Here is a 26,124-nt window from a genome sequence, read left to right as displayed (position 1 = left end):
CCATGACTATTCGTCGTTCGTCACCGCGGGAAGGGAACGTGCACGGCATGCACCGTGGTGCGGTTACAATTTCAATTATTATACTCCACAATTACAAAATCAGCATAATCGTTAAAAAAAAAAAAAAAAAAGATTATTAATACTAATTTTGAGTTGTTTTAAATTAATTTAATTTAACCCTAGAGAACCCAAGAACCCTTTTCTTCTTTGGAAAATTATGAATTATACATTAAATGACTGCTATAAGTTCACTGAACACCAAAATATATGTTTTTTCAATTTTAACCCTTGTTTTTTGAACTAGCTCAGAGTTGCTAATTTATCACAAAAAAAATAAAATAAAACATACTTCTAGGCATTCTGCAACATGATATGAAATAGATTAACAAAAAAAACACAATTTTACCATCTGATGGTTTGCTGAGAAGATGCTTTTGTTTGGATTGATTTCCAGCTCAACAAAACAGCACGTTCGTTGCCAGCCATCTTGTCACCACCACTCTGGCTCATGTAAGTGCAATATTCATCCACTAGATGGCGCCATGCAGGGGTCAGAAGTGGCACTCTGGACTTTTGAAGTTAAATTTGTAAAAATAAAAAAAAAAGGTCTTTGTTATTTGAGTAGCAGAATTTATAGGGGCCAAATTTGACTTCGTAGGTTCTCCAGGGTTAAATTTTTACATTTGCTACCTTTTTATTTTGTTTTAAAATAAATAAATAATTTATTAATAATTAAAATCAATTTTGTTTCAACCAAAACTAACTTGCATTATTGTAATGTTTCCAAAAAATTTTGTCTAAACATTTTCTTTTTTTGTACCAAAAAATAATGAACGGCATAATCGTGATATCAATTATTACCAATATAATCGTGATTAATATTTTCTTTATAATCGAGCAGTCCTAGTTAATTGCGTCACCAAATGGAAAAAGTCATTTTACTGATTGCCAAATAGGTACGTCATTTCTCTTTCTCTTTCCATACAGCATATTATGTGGATGTTATCCCGGGAACCAAACCACAACCTTCTTGTAAGTCCTTCTTTGGGTTTTATCCTTTGTCCAATGGCGCGACGCGTGCAAAAGTGTGCCAAACTAAACCACCTCAACACACAGGAAGCACGCACAAGACAATGAGACCGACAAACAGCGAGGCCTTAATGATCCGCTCGCTCTTGCTTCCTCCTACAACTGACCTACATCTCTCATTTTACTCTCTCATACATCAATTAGCTCAGCATCCTCCCTGTCCTCACGCAAACTTTTCCCTTCCCCGTCCTGTTTCTCATCATTTCCTGCAGCGGGTGCCGTGTCATGCCAGGGTGCGAGGAAAGCGGTTACCGAGCGCTCTACCTCGCTCACTAAAGCCTATTGTGGAACTTTAATGATATTACATCAACACGTCCACAGGCTGGACACGCAGCAGAAGCCAGACGCTGTAAAAAGTGAGGCCCTTTCATTAAAAGTTGCGATAGAAGAGTGGAAAGTTGGAGGCGCACTTTACAAACATCTCCAAGGTCTGTCGTAAATTCTCACTTTAGACTGCTGGAAAGGAATAAAAACTCCGCACTTAGCGAGTGCAACTGAGGAAGAGACATGCAAAAAAAAAAAAAATATATATATATATATAAAGTATCTTTTAATAACTTTACTACTCACGCAAGGACGCCATCAACTTTCACAATCGAATTTGAAAAAATGGCACTTACAGACGATGTACAAATGCGCGCGACAGAAACGGGCAAGCGCTCCGAGGAAGGGAAACGTGGAGGCAGGCTATGTCAAGCAGGTCACGCAGGTCATTCACAGCAGCAAAGGGTTATGGGAAAGGAATTGGGGCCAGCAAACTTGAATTAGGGATTTGTTGGAGGCACAAAGGAAAGGGCCGAGAAGTTTGCTGCTGTCGTCAAATGCAAATTGAATCGTGTGCATGGGAACGCAAAACGTACGGAAAAGTTTCACAAAATCATGACTTCTCCAGTTGCAATTGTTTTCTTGACGACAATCTTGTAGCTCAGTTCTAAAGACTTTACACGGGCTGATAATCATCTGTAGAATACATTTTAAAATTCTGCTACCAGTTTATAAACCCATGAACAGTTTGGGTCCTCAGCAAGGTTATTTTAGTTAATGAAAACTAATGGGGGGTTAACTAAAATTCAAAAAATCTATTTTAAGGAAAAAAAAAAAAAACGAAAATGCTTTTTAATAAAAACAAAAACTACATTTTATGTTTACAAAACTAAATAAAACTAACTATAATTTTTAGCGGAAATTTCCTTCGTTTTAGTCTTTGGTAATTAATTTAATGCATGAGCCTTTGGGGTTGACTTTAAGTATATTTATTTAACCGGAATAAGGAGTTTTGAAAGTGTGTCATTGAAGTGACATAATCTATAATACAAAAGGACCTTGAGATTCTCCTAGGCGACAATTTTGCGTGCTTGACCTTTGGCTCCGTTGGCTGCTTTTTCATTTAACTCAGCTGAAATGCAACGCTAGATAAGAAATGAGTTACCCTTTTCATTTGACCATGGTGTTTATTAAATATTGCACACAAGTAGTAAACATTTAAAATAACTAACTAAAACCAAGCATTTTTTTTTAAATAACTAAAACTAATAAAAACTAACAAAACCACCCTGAAAACTAATCAAAACTAAATAAAAAAAAACAAAATTCAAAACAAAATAAAAACTAACTAAAACGGAAATTTCGAAACTATAATAACCCTGTTTCCTCAGTAGATTAAGATTTTGCTAATTGAACACAAACCCAGTAGGGCTGTGAGGTCTGCAGACTCGGGTTGATTTAGTGGAGTCCATGTTTCAAAGCAAACATGGTGAAGCGACATTTCGTTGTTATGCTGCAGCGCATATGGAATACGTGGCCAACAGGAGTGAAGCCAGCCCCAAGTATAAATGCTTTCAAATCCAAATTGAACTTTTTTTTTTTTTTTTGCCATACCTTTTAAGGTCATCAAAGCAAATTCACTATACAGTTTTTGAGTTTATTTCCTTTGCTTTTAAATGTCTTTAAATTGTTTGTTTGAAAATGTGTTATTGTCAATATACGTCGTCTTAGTAATTCTAATAAGCTGTTGTGTTTCGGGTGTTGTGTGAAGCATATTGAGGTACGTTGTGTATGAAATGTTTTATAAATAAAGTTGTTGACGGGCTAATGAGTAGCATTGGATGATACTGCCCCAAACTGGCCACAGAAAGAAACCAGAAATAACAACACAATGTCCATTGAATTGACCCCAAAAAAAAGTGTGATCGCATTTTCTGTGATTTCAACGGGGAACGCTGATTTGAGATGCGGGTGTTTTGTCAAATGAAACCCAAGAGGTCAAAACAGGTTTCTAATCATTACTGTGCACGGATGTTCAAAATCATAGCGACGTTTGTGGACAAAATATCATTTTCTGCTAAAACGCTCATTCCTAGCAAGCCCTTTTGCTTCCATGACGTTTTAAATGAGCCCGTCCGACGCGGCGGGAGGCAGGTGGGAGAATTAGCCCACGGACTGATTGGACTGAACAAATGAGGGAAAAGTGAGCAGAGCAGAGACTCGAGGGGGGGGGGTTATGGGTTTCGCCTGGTGGAACACTCTCCCCCGCCTCTCACTCGCACAGACGGAATGATTTCCAGATGTCAAAATGATAAACAAACGGATTGTCATGAAGGTATAAAAATGTAAGGCATTCGGGAGCCGTTACACCGTCTGTGGTCCGTCGTCCGCCATGAATCCAAACTTTGGACTCATACAGTATGTGAAATATGGTGATGACTGTGCGCTCATCCATCTTTTCAATAACAGTGGAGTGCACACACACACACACACATGCATTACTCACCCACACACATTCTTGTAACCTTGGAGATCACTTTGAATGATTCTACCACTTGTTGGACAGTTAACCCCCACATATTTGTATTTCAGCTATATATATATATATATATATATATATATATATATATATATATATATATATACACAACACCTAGCAGCATTTACAGAAAGACAACAGCTAATGACATTGAACAGCAAAAAGAGAGAAAATAAAAGCCTAAATTACGAAAGAAAAGCATATTAACAATATTTAGCAAAAGTTAATTGGTCAGTGCTGGATTTCACTTTCCTTTCTTTTCTTTGGTCCTTCCTCAGGTCTCCTGACGGCCTCACGACTCTGGCTGGAAGTGTTCGGTTTAAGTGAACGGTATGGGATTTTTTAAATAGGTTTTAGGTGAACTAATGAATACACACTCACGCACATACAAAATAAAAAAATAAAAAAAGAGAGAGCAATGATGATGACATGTCAAATCGGTAAAATTACCGAATGAACAATACTGAGCTCTCCAGAAAAAAATTAATAAATAAAAATTGGAAACCGCTATGCACCCCCAAACAGTACCGAATCATTCTGCCTACGCTCGATCAATTCCACCAAAATTGTGTTATACCACCTGCGCCACTATAAAGTCCTGGGTTTTGTGAGTCTAAAATCCAGTTCACTTTTTTGTCAACAAGTTGCTAGATGCACTAAGGACGTTAATGCACAGCGAAGCGCAATACGGCCCCAAACACGGTAGACTCGACTTGTACGAAAATGAAGATGTGGCCGTTTTTAACTGTTGAAAATAGAGCCCAAGATGTTGTGTCAAATCCATCTTTTAGTGCTGTTAGAGGGTTGAATCTTGGAATGAAATGTAGGCCTTGTTTTAGGGAAAAAAAAAAAAAAGTGGTCTGCCCAATAAAGTAAACAACTAAGTAAGTTGTAAAGTAAATAAACAAAACTGAATTTCCAAAGAGGATTTGGCAAATTTCTAACAGCAATATTTTCTTGCATCCCTCCTGATTTTCAAGTTTTCTGTTCCGCCACTGGCAAAGTCTGAGTGTCGACTCCTTCCTGGTTCACATCATTTAATGAAGTAATTTGAAGGCAGCGGCACGGCGGAGTGTGGTGAAGCCGCTAGGCGCCAGAAAGCAGTGCCTTGCGGTCCGTTTGGATTTTTTTACTGTTTGCTGCCATGCTTGTAGCTTTGATTTAGCACTAAATCGCACATCCCGGAATAAACGACACGAATGACAGCAAGACGCAGAATGTATTTGTTTGGAGTATCTTTTGCAGGAGGCAGTTTCTTCACAAACCTCTCTTCCATTTACACACGATATTAATTAAAACCTTTCCAATTCATTTTGCTGGCTTTCATCATTCCTGTAATTGATGGCACGCACCCTGGGAGAAATTTTTCATTTTTTTATTGTGATCATTCTGGCTGGTTAATGTTTTTATTTTACCAATAGTGTTCTCATTGTTCTTGTCATGGGGAATTTTTTTTTGTTGCGTTCGGTCCGACAGCTGTTCTTAACTAATTTTTGTGTGCGTAATCCAAAACGTATCTCTCTTCTCCATCACAAATTGCTGAGTTATAGGATACAGTAAAAAAAAAATAAAAAATAAAAATAAATAAATGTGTATGTAAGTAAATAAAGATTGAGTCGTTACAAGCTATGAAAAAAAAATAGTATAAAACTTTAAGAGAAAAGCCAGCACTAATCCTCCATAGATGAGTCCAATCGTAATCATCTCTTCTTACTACAGTCTTACTACAGCTAATCATTGGGATTTTGCTAGACATGCTAGAGGAAAAAAAACTGACTGCAATTTTGGAATCAGCATGCCAAATTTAGTTTTAATCAGCGTAAAAATTTGGCACAGACTGCTTATTGTCCGGGGCCAATTATTGGTGCCAATATTTGGCATTTTGACAAATTTCTGCCTTTTTACAAATCTAAAGGCCGATAAAGCTGGTAGCTCACTGAGCGCTGAATGCTTGCGAACATAGCAAATTTAGGGTTTTTAAATCAGGATTTGTAAGATGTTCACAGACAGTTTAAACTTGTCGCAAAGACATTTCGAACATATTAAGACCATTTTTTCACTGTCTGAAAAGATCTTTTGAAACTTTTTACAAACCCTGACGAAAACCCCAAATTAGCTACAATCGCATTTCGCAAATTTGTCGCTCAGGGAGATACAGACAACTTTTCATTTATGGATTTGTTTAATTTAACACTTTTGAAAAATGATGCGGCCACTAGGAACTCCCTACACTTTTTTATTTAAATAAAATAAAGAAATGATGTTGACATTTTAGAAAACCTTATTTAAAGTAGAAAAGTTTAGGGAACTATTTACTGGTTAGTTTAGCTGATGGAAGCTCCCTGCAATTTTTGTTATAATTTTTAAACAAAGCTGCCAATTATATGTTTAAAATTAAAAGAAAAAGTTGTAGTTTTTTTTATGTTAATATTTTCTCTTTTACTGCAAATGAATATGGGCTTAAAATATCGTTTATCGGTCTCCTTGACTACTAATAATTGGTATTCAACAGATTTTTTTATTTTTCAAATTGTTCCCGGTCTTACTGATGTTATCACTGTCATTGTTTTGATATGATTCTAACTAACTTAATACAATTGTCCTATCTAAACAAGTGTGGTTATTTTGGTTGATCTTATCTTTGCGGACAGACGGCGCAAAGTGTTCACACGTGTGTTTCTGGGATGTTTGAATGCATGCCAACACGCACTTTGAGCTCGGATGTTTAACGACTTGCTTGCCGCCCCTCCCCCCCGTTCTGTCATCAGACGCTGAATGAAGAGAACGAGAATGTCAATCCCTGTTGCTTTTAATTTGCTTTGAGGTTTTCCAGGGGAAAAATATAAATAAAAAATGGATTGATTTCCAGCTCAACAAAACAGCATGTTGCCAGCCATCTTGTCACCACCACTCTGGCTCATGTAAGTGCAATATTCATCCACTAGATAGCGCCATGCAGGGGTCAGAAGTGGCACTCTGGACTTTTGAAGTTAAATTTGTAAAAAAAAAAAAAAAAGGTCTTTGTTATTTGAGTAGCAGAATTTATAGGGGCCAAATTTGACCCCGTGGGTTCTCCAGGGTTAAGCATCCATATATGATGGAGATTGCCATCTCCTCTCATATTTACTAGCTAACCCTCTTTCCGAGCCTCTCGTCGAACTTTCCCAGGCATGTTGTGGACAGTCAGCAGTAATGGCAGCAAAGTCTTTCCCATGCAGCCTCATAGGAGGGTCTTTGTTCACGCTAAAGGCTTTGAGGGTCCCCATGGCAGGGCTGTGGCCCACTCTGGTGCCTCCACAATGGGTCTTTATGCTGCCAAGTCTCCCTCCCCCGTGGCCGTACCACGCTGCCCTCAACGTGGGCACAGCGAGGCACACGGGGGGATCAAAACGCTTTTAATGGCCAGATCTTCTTCTTCTTCTCTTCTTTCTCTTGTGTGACTCACACCACAAAAAGTCAGTCTGAAGAGTTTATGAGTGGTGCCAAATGTCTCAGTAGGGTTCTGTTTTCTTATTCGCCCCAAGACTACCCGACACCACAAGAAAAGATCTGGCTCTGACCCGGGGGGGGGGGGAGGGGGTGATAACACACCATTAGCGCTGTTGTTGAAAGTCAGCGACTTGGCAATCAAGTGAGTCAGGTCGAGGAATGGAAGCTTGGATGGGGGGGGTTGCAAACAGTTTTGCTTCAGGTGCAAAATGGACATTTGGCCCGGTGTTTGCGCAATCGTATGTTACCGATCGCGAAGCTGGCATTCAAGCTGCCAACTGTACTTTGAGTGCATGATGAATGGGTGGTCTGCTCAGTGTGCGCTTGGCACGTCGTCTGCTTTGCGGAAAGGGAAGAGAAAATGACTTTGACAGCCGCAGAGGCTGGCATAAATGGCTCATATTTGCTCCCATCCAAGAACACATCGCATGCAATGAGCTACAAAATATGACTTCATCCTGTAGAATTATCCACCGAGAGATGTGACGAGTACTCGGGGCGAGTCATGGGGAAAAGGCGCCCAAGTACTTTTGTTTTCCTCTCAAAGCCAAAAACTGGCAGTGCCAAAAGCTGAGGTTTGCCACGGAAGTGGGACTTAACTCATTTGCTCCCAAAAACATATAAAAAGGTTAGATTTTAAATATTACCAGTATCCCTAAGACGTATTTATAAGTTTTTTTGTTGTTGTTGTTTTTATGCTAGAGCATACAGAAGGATTTGACGCAGCCTCGGTTGAAACAATGGTAGTTATTACGAAAAGCGGCCAGCAGGTGGCAGAAGAGTATAAGAGATCAATCAGGGTCATGTTGCAACAAGCTGTTTTCTCCACAGTTTTAAACAGATTTGTGAATAATGATGAAACTTAGCTATATTCTAATGCTAATTGCTGCAAAACTGAAATAGATACAACTATACATTTTTTTCCTGATGAAAGAAGATCTCATCTTTCTTTTGGTAGGTTCCATGCATTTATAGCAATAACACACAATATTCTGTGGGCCTTGCAAAAATCTGTCAAAATCCAGTAAAACACCCGGGAGCGAAGGAGGTTGCTTCAGTGCAAATGGCTGGGAGTGAATGAGTTAAGGAGGAGGAGAGTATAACTTTAAGTGGGTTTCCATCAACTATTTTTTATTCTAATTTTCAAGAAAATAAGCCTGAATGGAAACGTTAGAAATTATTATTAAAAAAGGCTTAAAATTCAAATTATTTTTTTTCGCTTGCCCAAACATCAACGGGAGAGAACATCAAAGTGCGTCAATGTTGCATCATAATGGCGCATATCTCTTTGATCCCTTGCTTTGAATTTGTCTAAATGTGGATAATGCCTCTCAACTATGTCTAAAAATACAATAAAATAGAATAGTGACTAATTAAAAATAATTTTTGTCAGACTTGACCTTTCAAGGGTCACCCAAATAGCACACTTTCTTTGGCATTGGACCCGTTTTGGAAAATCATTTTCACTCATTTTCTGTCGTATTATTGTCATACTTGAATGGAAATAGGGACGACCTCAAGCTTTCATATTGTCGTGTTTTCCAGTCCAGCACAACATTCTACAATCATTTTCAAAGCAAATTTTTTTGAAAAATAATTAGACGAACATCAAATTAGTCTTTTTTAATATTCAAACTTCCATTACTCAGCGCCAGTAGCACTCAAACAGATTTTGACTGTTGGGGAGAAAAATTCAAAATGTTAACTTTAACCCTGGAGAAGCCAAGAACCCTTTTCTTCTTTGGAAAATTATGAATTATACATTAAATGACTGCTATAAGTTCACTGAACACCAAAATATATGTTTTTTTCAATGTATTCCCTAATTTAGGATTAGGGCGAAATTTGACCCTTTGGGATTTAGGGGTTTCATTTCGAAAAATCTGAATAACAAAAACTGTCAGTAAATTATTTAGAATTTAAGAAAATAATCAAATACGCAGCTACATTGAACAATATAATTTTTTTGTTTTATTTGTTGCATTTTAGCCATCTTGTCACCACCACTCTGGCTCATGTAAGTGCAATATTCATCCACTAGATGGCCCCATGCAGGGGTCAGAAGAGGCACTCTGGACTTTTGAAGTTAAATTTGTAAAAAAAAAAGAAGAAAAAAAAGGTCTTTGTTATTTTAGTAGCAGAATTTATAGGGGCCAAATTTGACCCCGTGGGTTCTCCATGGTTAAAAAGAGATCAAAATTATGCTGATCGTCCAAATGGTTCAAGAACAGCTTTAAGTTTACTTTGGGTGCACCTTTTTTAGGCATTTTCGGCAAAAATGTCAGGAATGCTAAGAGGATCAAAAATATTTCTGAAATTAATAAAAGAAGCAAACACTAATCTTTTAGCCAGTCAGCCAAAAGTATCTTGTGGAAGAGAAACTCTCTCATATGGCATCCTCTCATGCTGCAGTCTCCTCTCTCAACATTCCCAAAATAATAACAAACGGAAACGGGTCACATGTTTGTTTTGCGCATTTTCACAAAATTTGCTTAAAAGGATACTTGACTAATTGAGCCATTTTCATCAGTAAAAAGTTCATATTTTATCTAGAATGAATTTTTATATCTTCATTATTTTCATATTTTTTTTTAAACCTTTCTGGGTTTGGTCAGCAAACTGAGCCATAATTGGTCGTTACCTACTTCCTTAGCATAGTTGATCAGTCGACAGCAAGTGGAAAATAGGTTTTAAAGGTATTAATTCTACATGAAAATTAATAAAGTTATCAAATTCATTCTGGACAAAATATGAACTTGTTACTGCTGAAAATGACTCAATGAGTCAAGGATCCCTTTAAGAAGTTCTAAACATTTGGTTGGAAACCCTATTTTTGTCATTAGGGTTGGACAAACAGATCCAGTCGTATTAATTCAAGTCATTCATATTGTCAAGTTATCCGGCAAGAACGTGTTTCAATCTCTGTATTGGAACATTCAATTTACCAGATTCAGGAGAAAATGTTACTTTAGGCAACTCATATTTCTTTAACCGGATTTACAAGCATTTATACTTTCTGTTGACTTATTCCATTTGCGCTGCAGCATAACAACCAAATGCCGCTTCACCATGTTTGCTTTGAAACCCGGGCTCCACTGATAGACCCAAGTCTGCACTCCACAGAGCCCTGCTGGGTTTTTGTATACAATTAGCATTTCCTTAATGTATTCAGAACCCAAACCACTCCGTGATTTATAGAGCAGATTTTTAAAATCAATTCTTAAGAGATCATTTTATGACATCACATTGTATGACATCACAGTGACATCACACTACGCATGTCCGGCTCAGCACGGCATTCCGGGATCTTACCTCTCCACCACCTCATCTCCGCTCCAGCACGTGGCATCATCCACCACGTTCTCCCCTTCGCACAGCATCTCCGGGAGCGCCGAATAGAAGGACTTGTAGCGCTGCAGGTACATCAGGAAGTCCCTGAGGAGATGCAAAATGTGAGCGACGGCAATCGGAATTGCAAGTCAAGACACATCAAATCCTCTAAAATGTGATTTTGGAGATGTAAACAAAATTTTGAAGGACGTATAATTACTTCTTGTAAAATCTTGTCGCCATATATACTTGCTTATTCGCCTCATCTCAATCCAGCTACGATTACTTTCTCTGTTTGCTTTCCACGGGAGAGTTGACGTCGTCATTCAAACCCGGCGGAATATATATTCCATAACTGATGCGCTTTGAAGGCCTGTTTGTCTACAGTTGACGGCATGAAATTCGGAGCGATCCAAGCAAACAAAAAGGACAATGAAGATGAGTGATAAAAGGTTCGAATGCTCCTTCGAAAACACGACTGGCGGCAATTATTTATGTGTCTCCTCCAAAGGGTCAATGGAAAGCTGGACATTTTATGGCAGTAACATGACCCCCCCCCATACCCCCCCCCCATACACTCCCTGTGTGAGGTGGGGTGCATTTCACAGCAACTGTCAGCAGTGAAGCCTCGTTTGGCCCTCTACTGGTTGCTAAGTGACCTGACAATGGAGGTTAAGATTAATGTTCGGCAGTCTCCAAAGAGCTGCTGGCTCATTCCATTTGAACTTCGGACCATCGAAAAGTTGAACTGAAGCCAAGTGGATTTCTTCGCCTTAAATCCAAATGGCTTGTTTCCTTCAAAAGATTCCACTACTGTGGATTAACCTGTTTCGAATGAAACATACTGTAAGCAAGCACAATCATCATTTTGGACTTAAAGTCCCTGTAAAGGGAAAGTCAATATGTTTCTTAAATTTGTGCCAAATGTGGAAGATTTAAAAAATAAATAAATAAATGGCTAATTATTTAAAACTCGCTCTTGAATGATGTTGGCATGTCTGCTGAACCGTCATATAGATGTCAAAAATTCATTTGAACTATTTCTATTAGTTTAACATTTTTTCCCACTTTTGTTAACAAGAGTATGACAACCTAGAATTTTTTTTTAATTGTTTTAGAACAGATATAATTTTTTTAACAAGTGAAGACATGCGATTAATTATGATTAAAAAATTGTAATCAGCTGATGCACCTAATTTTTTTATAATCTTTTCTTTAAAAAAAAAAGAAGAAAAAAAAGATTTTTAAAAAGAAAAAAAACAAGATTATTTTTTTTAAATTCAAAATTAGGGCCATCAGGCAATTAAAATGTGTAATCTTAATTATTCGCATGACTTCACTAGTTAACTCACGATTAATCACAAATTTTATATCTGTTCTAAATCTACAAAAAAATCATTTCTACGTTTTCATACTTGTTAACAAAAATGGAAAAAAAATGTTAAACAAATAAAAATGAATTTTTGACGTCTATAGTTGTCAATGGCAGTGAATGAGTTAAATACTGCTTCCACAAACTGGATTTTCTATAATGTTGTTTAGAATAGCATCCATCCATCCATCCATCCATCCATTTTCTTAACCGCTTGTCCTCACAAGGGTCGCGGGGGGTGCTGGAGCCTATCCCAGCTGGCTTCAGGCAGTAGGCGGGCGGTACACCCTGAACTGGTTGCCAGCCAATCATATGTTGAGAATAGCAACTTTCTTATTTCTGTAAATAATACATGTTTGCGCTGCGAAAATATACGAGCTGAAAAGGAACCACGACTGTCGCGACAAGTTTGCTTTATATTATTTATTTGTTTGTTACTAACATAACTATGAGATTCATTTTTCAAAAATCATTTCCAGTTTAATATATTTTGTAGAAACTTTATTTGGACGTACGCCGCCATTGTTATTTACGCCGCAACGCATTGAGTGCGTAGTGACGTAGCAACGCGAAACGCCTACAAAGAAAGCAACGCAAACCTCCGTTAGTGTTCCGAAATGGGACGATTAAAACTCTTGAATGTGCCTGGTTGAACGATGAGAGCGCGACGTGGGGGATGGTGAGTCTCCCGATGTTTCTTTAGGAACGCTACGGAGGCTTACCTTGCTTTCTTTATCGGAGTTTCACATTGCCCATAAAAAAAACAAATGAGGAAAATTAAAATGGTGAAAAAAATAATAATTGTTCAACGCTATATCTCAAGCATCGGGCTGATTTCTTGTACCGCCAAAATAGCCGATATTGATTAATAGTAGCCATGGAGGCCGATCACCAACATTTGGAGCCGATAACCATTTGCAGTAAAAGGGATAATATTGGCACCAAAAGTTTTAATACTACAAACTTCAACACTTTGTTGAAAATGTAAGCATATCGTCGTTGCTATGTGAAAAACACGTATGTCCATTTTTTCAATTTTTTTTCAATTTAGGTTATTGGGATGTCTGCATTCAGTTTCACACCAAAAACATAAAAATAAAAAATGGACATAAGTGTTTTTCACATAGCAGCGACGATATGTTTATAAAATAGCATTTCGGATTTGCAACTTGTTGCAGGTTTTTAGTTCAAAAAGAAAAAAAATAATAGTGCCTTAAAGTTTTCTTGGTTATATGAAGACATTCAGTGTATAACTGAAATGTTAATCTTTCTCTTATCTTTGTTTTCAGTTCAAGCAAAAACAAAAAGTTCAGGAAGTTCCCAGAATGTGATTCTGATGCTGTGTTAAAATAGCCAAAATTGATCTCTTATTGGCCATTGCCGATATAAGGCAGATGCTTATATGCTTCCAAATGCCAAATATCTGTGCCGATAATGTAAATAGAATATAACTTTATTTGTCTGTTTCAAGATTAACATAAATGAATCTTTAAACACAGCTTTCAGATCGACATTCAATCGACATCCACTTTAGAATACCGAATCAGTAAACACACTTCTCCAAAGGTTTTGAAGACATTCATTCAATAGCTCAGTTCAAATGGATCTTTGACGTCTATAGCCGTCAATGGCGGTGAATGAGTGGTTAAAAAAAAAATGCAAATATAAGTTGCAATTTAATAAAAGTGTGTGAGACATTTTCCGGATGCATGCTTACCTAGACAGCGTTCTCAGACTATGTTTATTGTTCTTGGAGGGTTTCAGTGGGGGCGAGCTGGGAGTGATGGGAGTTGGAGTCCGGGTGAAATTGATGCAAGCAAGGAGGATGCGGGGGGGAAGTGAAAGGTTTGGTGAGAGACAGAAAACAGAAACAAAAGCACGTCATGACATCAACATGGTGAGGAGGAAAAGACAACCATGCACATGCAGAAATACAACAACATCCATTAACAATCCCGGCTCCTCACATTATGACCAACTTTAAAAGTCTTGTCGATCACTAAGTCGCACGTACGGGAGCATTTTGGTCACTTGGGGTGAAATAAGTCCTCAAAGATACAGGATTTTTTTTCTGCCTCTTTTCTCGACACTATTCAGACATGTCATGGAAGACCACGCCGCCTACGCTAAGACTAACTTCAAAATAAAGTTGACCAAATAATACATTGACGGTAATGCAAATAACCTTAGTTGACCTTTCCTTTGAAGTTGGCCCGCGTGATGGCTAGCTTGACTTCCCTTTTAGACGTTTAGGATTTCTTTATTTTGATTAACATCAAAGTTGCGACCGACATCAACACAACGCTATCCCAAACTCATATTTAAGCGCTAATTTAGGACAATCTGCGGGCAGTATTTTATTTTGAAATGGCTTGGTCAGAACCATCAAAAAGCTAAGTGGCTAGCAGCTAGCTGTTAGCATTATCAACGAGGGCCTGGCTGGTAGCTGTAAAGGAGTTTGACAGCTCGTATTCTTTTTCAATATTCTGGACCAAGGCTACTTTGTAATTCACTCTCCATGTTTAAAGGAAGGGAATGTGCCTTCAATTGCACTTTTGAGGTCTTTCCATTATTAACTCATTCAAACGTTTAACTCAAAATGTCAAACATAGCAGTTTAGATTTTAGGAACACAACTTTAAGCCATTAATAGCCTACCTTGTTATTTTACACATGGACCATGTATAAAATAAGAATGTTTCTACCTCATATTGCACTTAAAATTGTGTTCCTAAATCCTGAATGGCTATATTAGACATTTTGAATTGTCCTTAACCCTGGAGAACCCAAGAACCCTTTTCTTCTTTGGAAAATTATAAATTATACATTAAATGACTGCTATAACTTCACTGAACACCAAAATATGTTTTTTCAATTTTAGCCCTTTTTTTTAAATAGCTCAGAGTTGCTAATTTATCAAAATATATATATAAAACATACTCCTAGGCATTCTGCAACATGATATGAAATAGATTAACAAAAAAAACACAATTTTACCATCTGATGGTTTGCTGAGAAGATGGTTTTGTTTGGATTGATTTCCAGCTCAACAAAACAGCATGTTGCCAGCCATCTTGTCACCACCACTCTGGCTCATGTAAGTGCAATATTCATCCACTAGATGGCCCCATGCAGGGGTCAGAAGTGGCACTCTGGACTTTTGAAGTTGAATTTGTTAAAAAAAAAAAAAAAAAGATTTTTGTTATCTGAGTAGCAGAATTTATAGGGGCCAAATTTGACCCCGTGGGTTCTCCAGGGTTGACATTTAATTGGAAAAAGTGTTTCACAAAATAAATGAAGACAAAGTACTATTTATTTATTTTTTGTTGATCCGAAAAACGATCCGATCTGTGACTCAAATCCTTGATCCGATCCGAACCGTGACTTTTGTGATCTGTTGCACCTCTATGCTTTAAATAAGTAAAAAAATAAAATAAATAAATGAGTGCACTGTTAAATGTCCTTTCTGAATTTATATTTCTTCCTGCTGAAATGAAAGGTAAATGTTGCTCTGTGTTCTTTTTTCACGGTCTGTGAGGTGGTCAGCTCCCCCACACGTGCTCCGGTCAGCTTTGGCAGCCTACGCGGCGCTCTGGATTGTGTTGCCACGAATGATGCTGGCATTGCCAGGCCAGACCTGTCAGTTTGGCTGGCATCAGCGCAGTGATTCATGCTTCGGGACGAGGTCAGACGGGCCACGCTGCAAATGTGTGTGTCCTGCTATTTCATTTGAGGCCAGCTGGTGTTAAGATTCGGCGGTATGGCTGTCTGGGTAAACAGGAAATAGTTGGTTTGTTAAGATGAAGTTTAGCCACGCTGCCCATAGGCCGGCAAAGCAGTGCCAGCGGAGGGCAGCCTTAAAGGCCAGGTGGAGGGCACGCGCCAGTCTAACGGAGCGGAGGATGAAAATGATGGCTGTGTGTTTTCAAACATTTGTGTCTAGGGTTGATCAATTGTGTGTGACATTCCGGAGAAGACAAACAGCGCTTCAACTTTTTTGGGGGAAAAAAAAGCTGCATTTTTGGTCCGACTTCGCATGACTTTGGTCCGAAAAAGAGCAAGAAAACCCACAAAATAGTGAAATAAAATTGCAATAGTCATGGTCACAAATGAAAACCCGAGCTAGAGTGAATCCACAATAACAGAACCAGGAAGTAGCGAGGGAACACTATATACAATGTATCGTAGACTGTGCCTGTTTTTTCCATGTTCCACTTTATTCTTTAATTTCAGGATGGTGCCTTTGAAGGTGAGTTAACGTTTCCGGCATGTTGCCTGTGACTTGGGGAAATTTGTTGAAGCACCTTTGTCAAATCATTGTTAAAACAATTGACATTTTCTCAACCAGGTAGTCAAAGTTCTCCCGTACTGTTTATCTAACTTCGAACCCTTGTCCGAAATTTTAGGGTTATTTGGTTCATTAGCCATGTTTCTCATTTTTGCTCACTCCGGTCAGATGTTATAATAATCCTTTTTAACTCATTCACTGCCATTGACGGCTATAGATGCCCAAAATTAATTTAAACTATTTCTATTGGTTTACATTTTTTTCCACTTTTGCTAACAAGAGTATGACAATCTAGAGGAAACGAATATTGTAAATTTAGAACAGATATAAAATTTGTGATGAATCGTTAGTTTACTAGTGAAGTCATGTGATTAATTACAATGAAAATTTTTAATCGCCTGACGGGCCTAATTTTTAAAAATATATCAAAAATAAGGGCCGTTTAATCATAATTAATCGCATGATAATTTTTTATCTGTTATAAATGTACAATAAAAAAATTCTAGGTTTTCATAAAAAATGATGTTAAACTAATAGAAATAGTTCATATGAATTTTTGATGTCTATAGTTGTCAATGGCAGTGAATGAGTTCACTTTTATTTTCTTATATGTTTAATAAACCAAACCAAAAAAAAAAAGAATGTCATCAGAAAAAGTGGTCTCATGACACGGCGTACAGTTTTTCTTCACAATTACTAATTATAGTATTAACTATACTAGGTTTTAACTGAAAATGAAATGAATTCACTTTGCTATTTTACTATTTTATGTGCGGAAACACAAAAAAAACGGTTGCCATTGGAAGAAACATTCAACGCTCATCCTTTGCCTTTCTATTTTTTCCCAGATGGAATCCACATTGACTTTCCAAATTCCTCCTTTGTCGTACCTCCTCAAATGGGCGAGCTGCCCACGCCACTGCTCCGGCAGAGGCTTGAAAGGGGCGGCAGAAGGAAGCGGAGTTGATGAGGTCCCACTGGGGGTCGTGACCTCCGCTCCGGTAGGCCGCATGCCGGTAGGCGCCCGGGTCGTCAGGCCACACACCTTGTCTACCTGCGGGGGGACGCAGAGAAAACACACCGACACACTTGTTAGGCTAAGAAAACACATAGCAGCAGGGGTGGTGGAGCTGGGGCGGGTGACTTCCATAAACCAGCTGACACCTGCTCACTTGAGAGCGCACAACTTGACGCTTAAGGCCAATTCTAACACCGGTTGATCCTTTTTTCAGAGGAGTTAAAAATGTTGCGCAAGACTTGAGTCTAAAAAGAGAAACAAAAAGCGGTGGAGGAGGGAGACCCTGCAAGTGCTGACAGTAAAACGCACAACATTCCACTACCTCATGGAGGGGAACGCATGTGCAGTTGGCAGTGGGGGGGCCAGGACCTCAAGTGGGCTATTAAACCGGGGGGGGCATCAGCATCAGGGTCAACGAGAATGGAGGGGAATGGTTTCTCCAAAGCAAAATCAATGACATCTCATCTGCTTAAAAGCCTCTGGTTAACATGATTTAGTGCTCTTCAATTAGGGAGAAGGACAGCATCATGATTCTTACGCGCCTCAGTGGGTGAATGCTGACACATGCGATACGTTTTAAGGGAAGAATGCGAGAATGGCTACTTAGTCTCACTGTACCAAATTAAGGGTCACAACCGAGTATGGGCATGTTCATCGATTCAGAAGCCACCAAGAATTCTGTCGATTGTGTAGAAAGCATGTGGATTGTGAGCCTTGGTCGCAGCAGTTAACTCTTTCACTGCCATTGACGCCTATATACGTCAAAAATTCATTTAAACTATTTTTTATTAGTTTAACATTTTTTTCCACTTTTGTTAACAAGAGTATGAAAACCTATAATTTTTTCATTGTATATTTAGATCAGATATAAAATGTGTGAAGTCATGCAATTAATTACGATGACAAATTTTAATCGCCTGACGCCCCTAATTTTTAATCATCTTTTCTTTTTTAAATCTTTTTATTTTAAAGAAAAGATTATCTTAAAATATATTTTTTTTCTTTTTTAAATCTTTTTAAAAAAAGAAAGAATTCTGTCGATTGTGTAGAAAGCATGTGGATTGTGAGCCTTGGTCGCAGCAGTTAACTCTTTCACTGCCATTGACGCCTATATACGTCAAAAATTCATTTAAACTATTTTTTATTAGTTTAACTTTTTTTTCCACTTTTGTTAACAAGAGTATGAAAACCTATAATTTTTTCATTGTATATTTAGATCAGATATAAAATGTGTGAAGTCATGCAATTAATAAAGATGACAAATTTTAATCGCCTGACGCCCCTAATTTTTAATCATCTTTTCTTTTTTAAATCTTTTTATTTTAAAGAAAAGATTATCTTAAAATATATTTTTTTCTTTTTTAAATCTTTTTAAAAAAAGAAAGAATTCTGTCGATTGTGTAGAAAGCATGTGGATTGTGAGCCTTGGTCGCAGCAGTTAACTCTTTCACTGCCATTGACGCCTATATACGTCAAAAATTCATTTAAACTATTTTTTATTAGTTTAACATTTTTTTCCACTTTTGTTAACAAGAGTATGAAAACCTATAATTTTTTCATTGTATATTTAGATCAGATATAAAATGTGTGAAGTCATGCAATTAATAAAGATGACAAATTTTAATCGCCTGACGCCCCTAATTTTTAATCATCTTTTCTTTTTTAAATCTTTTTATTTTAAAGAAAAGATTATCTTAAAATATATTTTTTTCTTTTTTAAATCTTTTTAAAAAAAGAAAGAATTCTGTCGATTGTGTAGAAAGCATGTGGATTGTGAGCCTTGGTCGCAGCAGTTAACTCTTTCACTGCCATTGACGCCTATATACGTCAAAAATTCATTTAAACTATTTTTTATTAGTTTAACATTTTTTTCCACTTTTGTTAACAAGAGTATGAAAACCTATAATTTTTTCATTGTATATTTAGAACAGATATAAAATGTGTGAAGTCATGCAATTAATTACGATGACAAATTTTAATCGCCTGACGCCCCTAATTTTTAATCATCTTTTCTTTTTTAAATCTTTTTATTTTAAAGAAAAGATTATCTTAAAATATATTTTTTTCTTTTTTAAATCTTTTTAAAAAAAGAAAGAATTCTGTCGATTGTGTAGAAAGCATGTGGATTGTGAGCCTTGGTCGCAGCAGTTAACTCTTTCACTGCCATTGACGCCTATATACGTCAAAAATTCATTTAAACTATTTTTTATTAGTTTAACTTTTTTTTCCACTTTTGTTAACAAGAGTATGAAAACTTTTAATTTTAATTTTAATTTAAATTTTAATCGCCTGACGCCCCTAATCTTTAATCATCTTTTCTTTTTTAAATCTTTTTATTTTAAAGAATCTTAAAATATATTTTTTTCTCTTTTAAATCTTTTTAAAAAAAGAATAAGAAAAAAATAAGAAAAAGAAAAATATTAAAAATTGGGTGTGTCGGGTGATAATTTTTTAAAATTGTAATTAATCGCATGACTTCACTAGTTAACTCACGATGATTTTTTTTAAATTAAGAATTAGGGGGGTCAGGTGATACAATTTTTAATTGTAATTAATTGCATGACTTCACTAGTTAACTCACAATTAATCACAAATTTTATGTCCGTTTTAAATGTGCAATGAAAAAAATTCTAGGTTTTCATACTCTTGTTAACAAAAGTGGGAAAAAAATGTAAACTAATAGAAATAGTTCAAATGCATTTTTGACGTATATAGGCGTCAATGGCAGTGAATGAGTTAATACAAATTGAGTTCACTATTTGGCTGCAACGAGCAGAGGCGCCGTTGGTTCAACATGAATGTTGATCTACATCCAAGAAAATTCAGAGAGATTATTTGATGCTAAGTACAATACCAAGTGCCACCAGTACATAACATTTCTGGGGAAAAAACAATGACAGAAAATGGAACAAATAAATAAAAACACACAAAAAAAAAAAACGACTGAAACTTTTAAAGAACAAAGCATTTTTTCCCTTAGAATTTCTGTGGGGGGAATTGTTTTTCATTCTGCATGAAATGAATGACAATCTTCTAGTCTTCTGATTTCTAATATCTAGTTCCTGATCATAAAACAGGCACAAGATGGCAGCTGATATTGGTATTGGCCACTGTCGCAAGCACTGATACCTTGAAATAAGAGCAGGTAGCGGGCCTATATCAATACCTGGTATCTGTACTCGCCCATCCCCCCTCGAAAAATTAGACACAACAGAAATCCATGAATTGACCGACTCCAATAAAGGAAATGTAGTCAAATGCCCATCTCGAGTAAAAACATGAAAGAGTGCTGCACTTTAACTGGTGGGAAACAGATGGGACAAAACTGTTATTTAACAACCATATTTAACCAATTGCCGCTTATTGACTAACTTGGACAGGGACAGTCATTCCACTGTTGCATGCAATAACATCAGTCACAAGAACATTGTAATCGTTTTCAGTTTATTAAAATCTGAAAGACCCCACACAACGGGGGGAAAAAATGCCGTTGTGTGGTTTACCGCTCTCATCTTGTGGCGTACTCCAGATGACAAACATAGCACACAACACAAATCCTTCAAACCAGATGGCGTTTGTAGTACCAAGACTGACCTGTGAGAGGCAGCATTGTGCCGAGGGCATCCAGACAGACAGAAAATATGAATAAAAGAAGAAGATGAAATATTAGGAGCTCGGTTCACTGTTAGCTTACCAGGTAACTACATAATGTAGCATTTGTTATTTTTTTATGCGGCGAATGACTTGGTAGACTACAAACATTTGACATATCCAGATGCTCCTCGTCACGTCACAAAAACGAAGGCTTTCGCTCAGCATTGATAAGGATTTGTGAATGTAAACGGTTTAATGGTGTTATAGACAAGTGTGTTATAGATAACAAAAAGTACCTAAATAACGAAAATTAAATTTTAAAAATATTTTTTGGGGAATGAAATAAAATCTAAATTAATATGTTATTTAAAAAAAAAAAAAAATCTGACATTGCTAAAATTCAACTATGAAAATGCCCTTTGTTTTTGTCAATTCATATACATGAACTTTCAGGGTTCATTTGAAGCATTTTCATTTCGGTATTGCGTTAACGTAAATACAGAAGAAGGAAGGTCGAACAGTCATTTGAGAATTGTAGTTTGCGTTACTTCATTATACAGTGCTTGTGACCTTTTTTGTCTTTTTTTTAATCTTGCACTCCACAGACACGCTATATATTAAAATAATAATAATAATAATAATAATAATAATAATATAATAATATAGTAATAGTAATATATATATATATATATATATATATATATATATATATATATTTTTTTTTTTTTAAACCGATTTTGAGTATCGATTAATACCAAGTCCGATTCAATACTGCTTCAGTGCAAATGCATATTTTGTTGCTGCTTAGTGATTGAATCCACTGCAATCAATGGGGCACATATTTCGTCACAAAATAATTCACACTTGTTAAACTTCTATTTGAAGGTAAGTCGTTTAAACGTGTCACTTTTGCTAACCTATTGCTTTTTAACTTATTGACGATGTCAAGTGCACTTCATATTGCAGTACAAGTCTTGGTAAACTGTAGCAACTATCAGCCTGCCCTGGCTGTTGTTGACCAGATGTAAGTAGCTAAAATATGTTGACAATTAGAACTGGTGTGTCGTCAGGACACTATAAATACACTTTCCCGTCTAGTCAGCTCTTATTAATGGAGTTTATGCCCATTATGTTTTCACTTCACACTCCTCTATTCCTAAGAAGCGGGTTCGACAGATGCCTCCTTATAACAGAACTACGCCATCGGCATTGTCACTTCAGTTTTCACTTTTGAACTCCTCGTGTTGCTTTTTATTTTTCCTCGTCTTTTACTCCCCTTCAGTCTTAAATCCTCGCTCTAGGCAGACACGGGGCACGGGTAAGGTTGTTTTATTGCATTAACCTTAACCCCCACCGGACCCATAAAACACTCACATGTGCTGGAACGGCTTCCAGCCACACATGCGAGCGAGTGCCACACATGTTCATGCAAACATTCCGCAAATGCACGTACATACACATAGCATTGTGGCAGCGAGAAAAGATCGAGCATAGCAACTGCTGGTCAATGCAGCCGATGGAATCTGCACGTTAAGCCAAACGCTCTTTGCATGTGTTGCACTGCTCGATTGCCTCGAAATAATCGACACATGTAGGGAACATTTTGTTTACTGGCAGGTATATATTTATAGCATGAAAACAAACATAGTTTATTAAATACTTAAATCTTAAGTGTAATAAAAACATACAGGTGAGACGTGAGAGTGTGAATCAATGTATACAAAGTAGGGGTGTCAAAATTAGTGTGTTCATTTTGAGTTAATTTAAAGTTCCTTTAACGCCACACATTTACTTGGAAAGTCTGTATAGTGGGGGAATTCCAGTCACAACGCAGCAGACACGTCCACGTCAAAATGTAGCAGTAATAAATTGAATAATAATGCATATATTTGTGGTGACTGGGGGTCAAGTTGTATTTTACAATTTTAAAAATGGGCAGAATTTCACAAGTTACTTCATGTTAAAGATTAGATAGATGAAAAGAAAAATGCACTGAGCTGTCATCACTGTCTTACAAATGCAATTATGCCATCTAGTGGCAGAAAATGACCTCAACACAAATCAATATCACTCATTTCTACCGTCAAGTACATCTTTTTAATTTTAACTTAATTTTATGAATTATTATGAAATTACTAAAAGATGCAGCTATATTTCTATTAGTTTTATGTTAATAAGAGTATGAAACCTTAGAAAAAATATTGTATTGTACATTTAGAACCATCCATCCATCCATCCATTTTCTTGGCCGCTTTTCCTCACTAGGGTCGCGGGGGTGCTGGAGCCTATCCCAGCTGGCTTCGGGCAGTAGGCGGGGTACACCCTGAACTGGTTGCCAGCCAATCGCAGGGCACACAGAGACGAACAACCACACTCACATTCACACCTAGGGACAATTTGGAGAGTTCAATTAACCTGCCATGCATGTTTTTGGAATGTGGGAGGAAACCGGAGTACCCGGTGAAAACCCACGCAAGCACGGGGAGAACATGCAAACTCCACCCAGGAAGGCCGAAGCCCGGACTCGATCTCACGTCCTCTGCACTGGGAGGCGGACGTGCTAACCAGTCAGCCACCGTGCTGCCCCCATTTAGAACAGATATAAAATTTGCGATTAATTGTGAGTTAACTATTTAAGTCATGACATTAATTACGATTAAACATTGTATTCGCCTGACACCCCTAATAAAACGTTTAAAAGAAACAAACAAACTGGTCATTCAAATTCCAATTTAATAATATGGTTTACCGATTTGCATTACCAAATCAAATTTGAATTATCTTTACTACTAAGTCTGAAACAATGAATTGAATAACTTGAATAATAAAATTATAGAAAGAACTACCATACCACAACAGCACATCTAGTAACGACAGTACAAGATAACCATGTTAGCTAATTCAACGTAGCCTAGCGCCACTAGCATTTTAATGGCTCCACAAGTGGCCAAGCATAAACTGGTGCACTTTCAACTCCCATGTCAAACAAACTGTAACAAAATAAACACGTCATAAGCAAATTCATACAACTGACGCCAAGGCACTCATGCCAGCTAGCTAGCTAACAATTAGCCAGTTAACAGCTAGCCACTAACCTGTGTTCGCGTAGCTAGCTAACAATTAGCCAGTTAACAGCTAGCCACTAACCTGTGTTCGCGTTACTTATTTATTTGGATGGGAAAATCGGGAGAATAATAAAGCCTAAACATATTTGATAGCGTCAACCATTGTTAGGGTCAGATTTAGCATCCCATCGTAATACTGGGCCGGCCTTGGTTTATGACGGTGCCGATAAAATAAAACAGAGTGAGGTGGCGGAAGTCTGAGGAAAAACAACATGCTTTAACATAACAGGATGATAAATCGGCAGTCTTGGATTTGTGTCCACTGACTCCGGGACACTGTTTACCTCTCAAAGTGTTTGTGAGTTTTTGCGCACATTTACGAGACAAAAAGCAATATTTTATATGCTTCTTCTAATCCATATCGTTTCTCACCTGTCATAGTGTGACACTTTGCTATTCTTAGAGGCAAAAATGTAAACATCCTGGAAAAATACGACTGTCACCAGGAGGTCATTCCCAGTTCTGTTTGAACTACCGCCTTATTTTTACAGCGAGTGCAAAGAGGCTCTGCTTTGGATGAAGCAAGAGGAGATCGGCCAAAGCCCGGGCAAGTAAAACCAAATACAAATTGTTGATGTGCCTAACAAAACATGTGAAGATAAACAGAATGCAGGAAAAACACACAAGCTCCTTGTTATGGGCAGGGTTGGAATAGTTTTGGAATTTTCATTATAATTAGTTTGGGGGGGTCGGATCGGGATTTGTTAGTTTTTATTAGCTTTACTTTGAAAATGCTTTGTTTTAATTTATTTTTGTATTAGTTTTAGTATTAGTTTTATTTTATTTTTTTTATTTTTTATTTTAATGGGTATTTTTGATGTGCAAGATTACAAAAACATCTTGCTAAGTTTTTACAGTGTCACAACAAAAATAATATTTTAAAAGCAATTTTTCTAATTTTTTATACATTTATTTCTTAAATAAAGCTAGCTAATAAAGCCATCCCTTGTTTGCCAAGAAGACAACTTCTGAACTGAATTTGGGGCTTGAATTCCTGTTGAGAAGTATTACGATTATATCCATTTTTTTCTTCTTATATGAACCGAATATATACAGTATATATATATATATAAACCCAATGTGTAAGCGGGGGAGAATGTTTGAGTGGAGGAGCCATTTGGACTGTGTAGCACTTCCACCTTCCCTGCTTTGACAGAACGTACTCGGTAAGCGCCGGTGTGAGCGATGAGCAGCGAGCTAGGTCGCTACCGCTCTCCAAGACGTGAGAGCCAAGAGTCGAATTGATGCCGTGTTGTCACTTGGAGTGACTCCAAGCCACTTGATCTTTTGATGTGAGGCGTATTTTATTCAGCGACTCCAGAAGATAGCTCGTTAAGTGTAACATCGATATCGTCTCCTGGTTTGTTGCAGTAAAGCAGTGTCACGGCTTCATTGCAGTAAAGGATCAGCGTCACTATACAATAAGCATCCAAGAACTTAACAAAATAAAAGCATTAAACGTCGTTCAAAGGAGTCACTATAACACAATTGAGCAGTAATAAATTAAATAATAATGCATATATTTGTGGGGACTGGCGGCAAGTTGTATTTTACCATTTTAAAAATGTTAATTCATGTAAAAAAATATTTGGATAACTCTTAACTCTTTCACTGCCACTGACGTTAAAAGACGTCAAGTAAAAACCTACGGAGGGACGCCAATGACGTTAAAAGACGTCATCCAATTTTATATTTTTTATTTTTTGAAACGGGTGGAGGAAAGCCTTTCCCAGCTGTGTTGAAAGTTTCAAGCAGGTCTAGTGAGCCTAATAACTATTTTTGGTCCCTAGATGGCAGCAATGACTCTCTTTTGACAAGATCGGGTAGGCGTCAGCAGAAGACGTGAGGCGGGGATAGAGTGTTGAGGGGACAATGGCTGAAGAAGCCATAATGGCGACCGGTTGCAAGCAGCTCACGCTCGAGCAGTTTTTTTCAAAGACGAAAAGCATCGACCAACGCTATAAAGAGCACATTGATGACGACGATGAACATCATCGGTGATGATGATGGTGACTCC

The 26,124-nt window shown here is 37.3% G+C and overlaps 1 protein-coding gene across 2 annotated transcripts in view; it reads right to left on the bottom strand.

The window, feature by feature from the left end:
• gpc5c (glypican 5c) overlaps positions 1-26,124 on the bottom strand; it is a 190,715-nt gene that overhangs the window by 82,393 nt on the left and 82,198 nt on the right. For both annotated transcript variants that reach the window (XM_077557509.1, XM_077557510.1), the window contains exons 4-6: positions 17,261-17,424; positions 13,801-13,857; positions 10,694-10,816 (exon numbers count right to left, since the gene is read on the bottom strand). In XM_077557509.1, coding sequence (XP_077413635.1) covers positions 10,694-10,816; positions 13,801-13,857; positions 17,261-17,424 — 344 coding nt within the window. The remainder of the gene's footprint in view (positions 1-10,693; positions 10,817-13,800; positions 13,858-17,260; positions 17,425-26,124) is intronic.

This window comes from Vanacampus margaritifer, chromosome 2 (genome assembly GCF_051991255.1).
Source record: "Vanacampus margaritifer isolate UIUO_Vmar chromosome 2, RoL_Vmar_1.0, whole genome shotgun sequence".
NCBI lineage: Eukaryota > Metazoa > Chordata > Actinopteri > Syngnathiformes > Syngnathidae > Vanacampus > Vanacampus margaritifer.
This window is presented reverse-complemented; position numbering and strand designations above follow the sequence as displayed.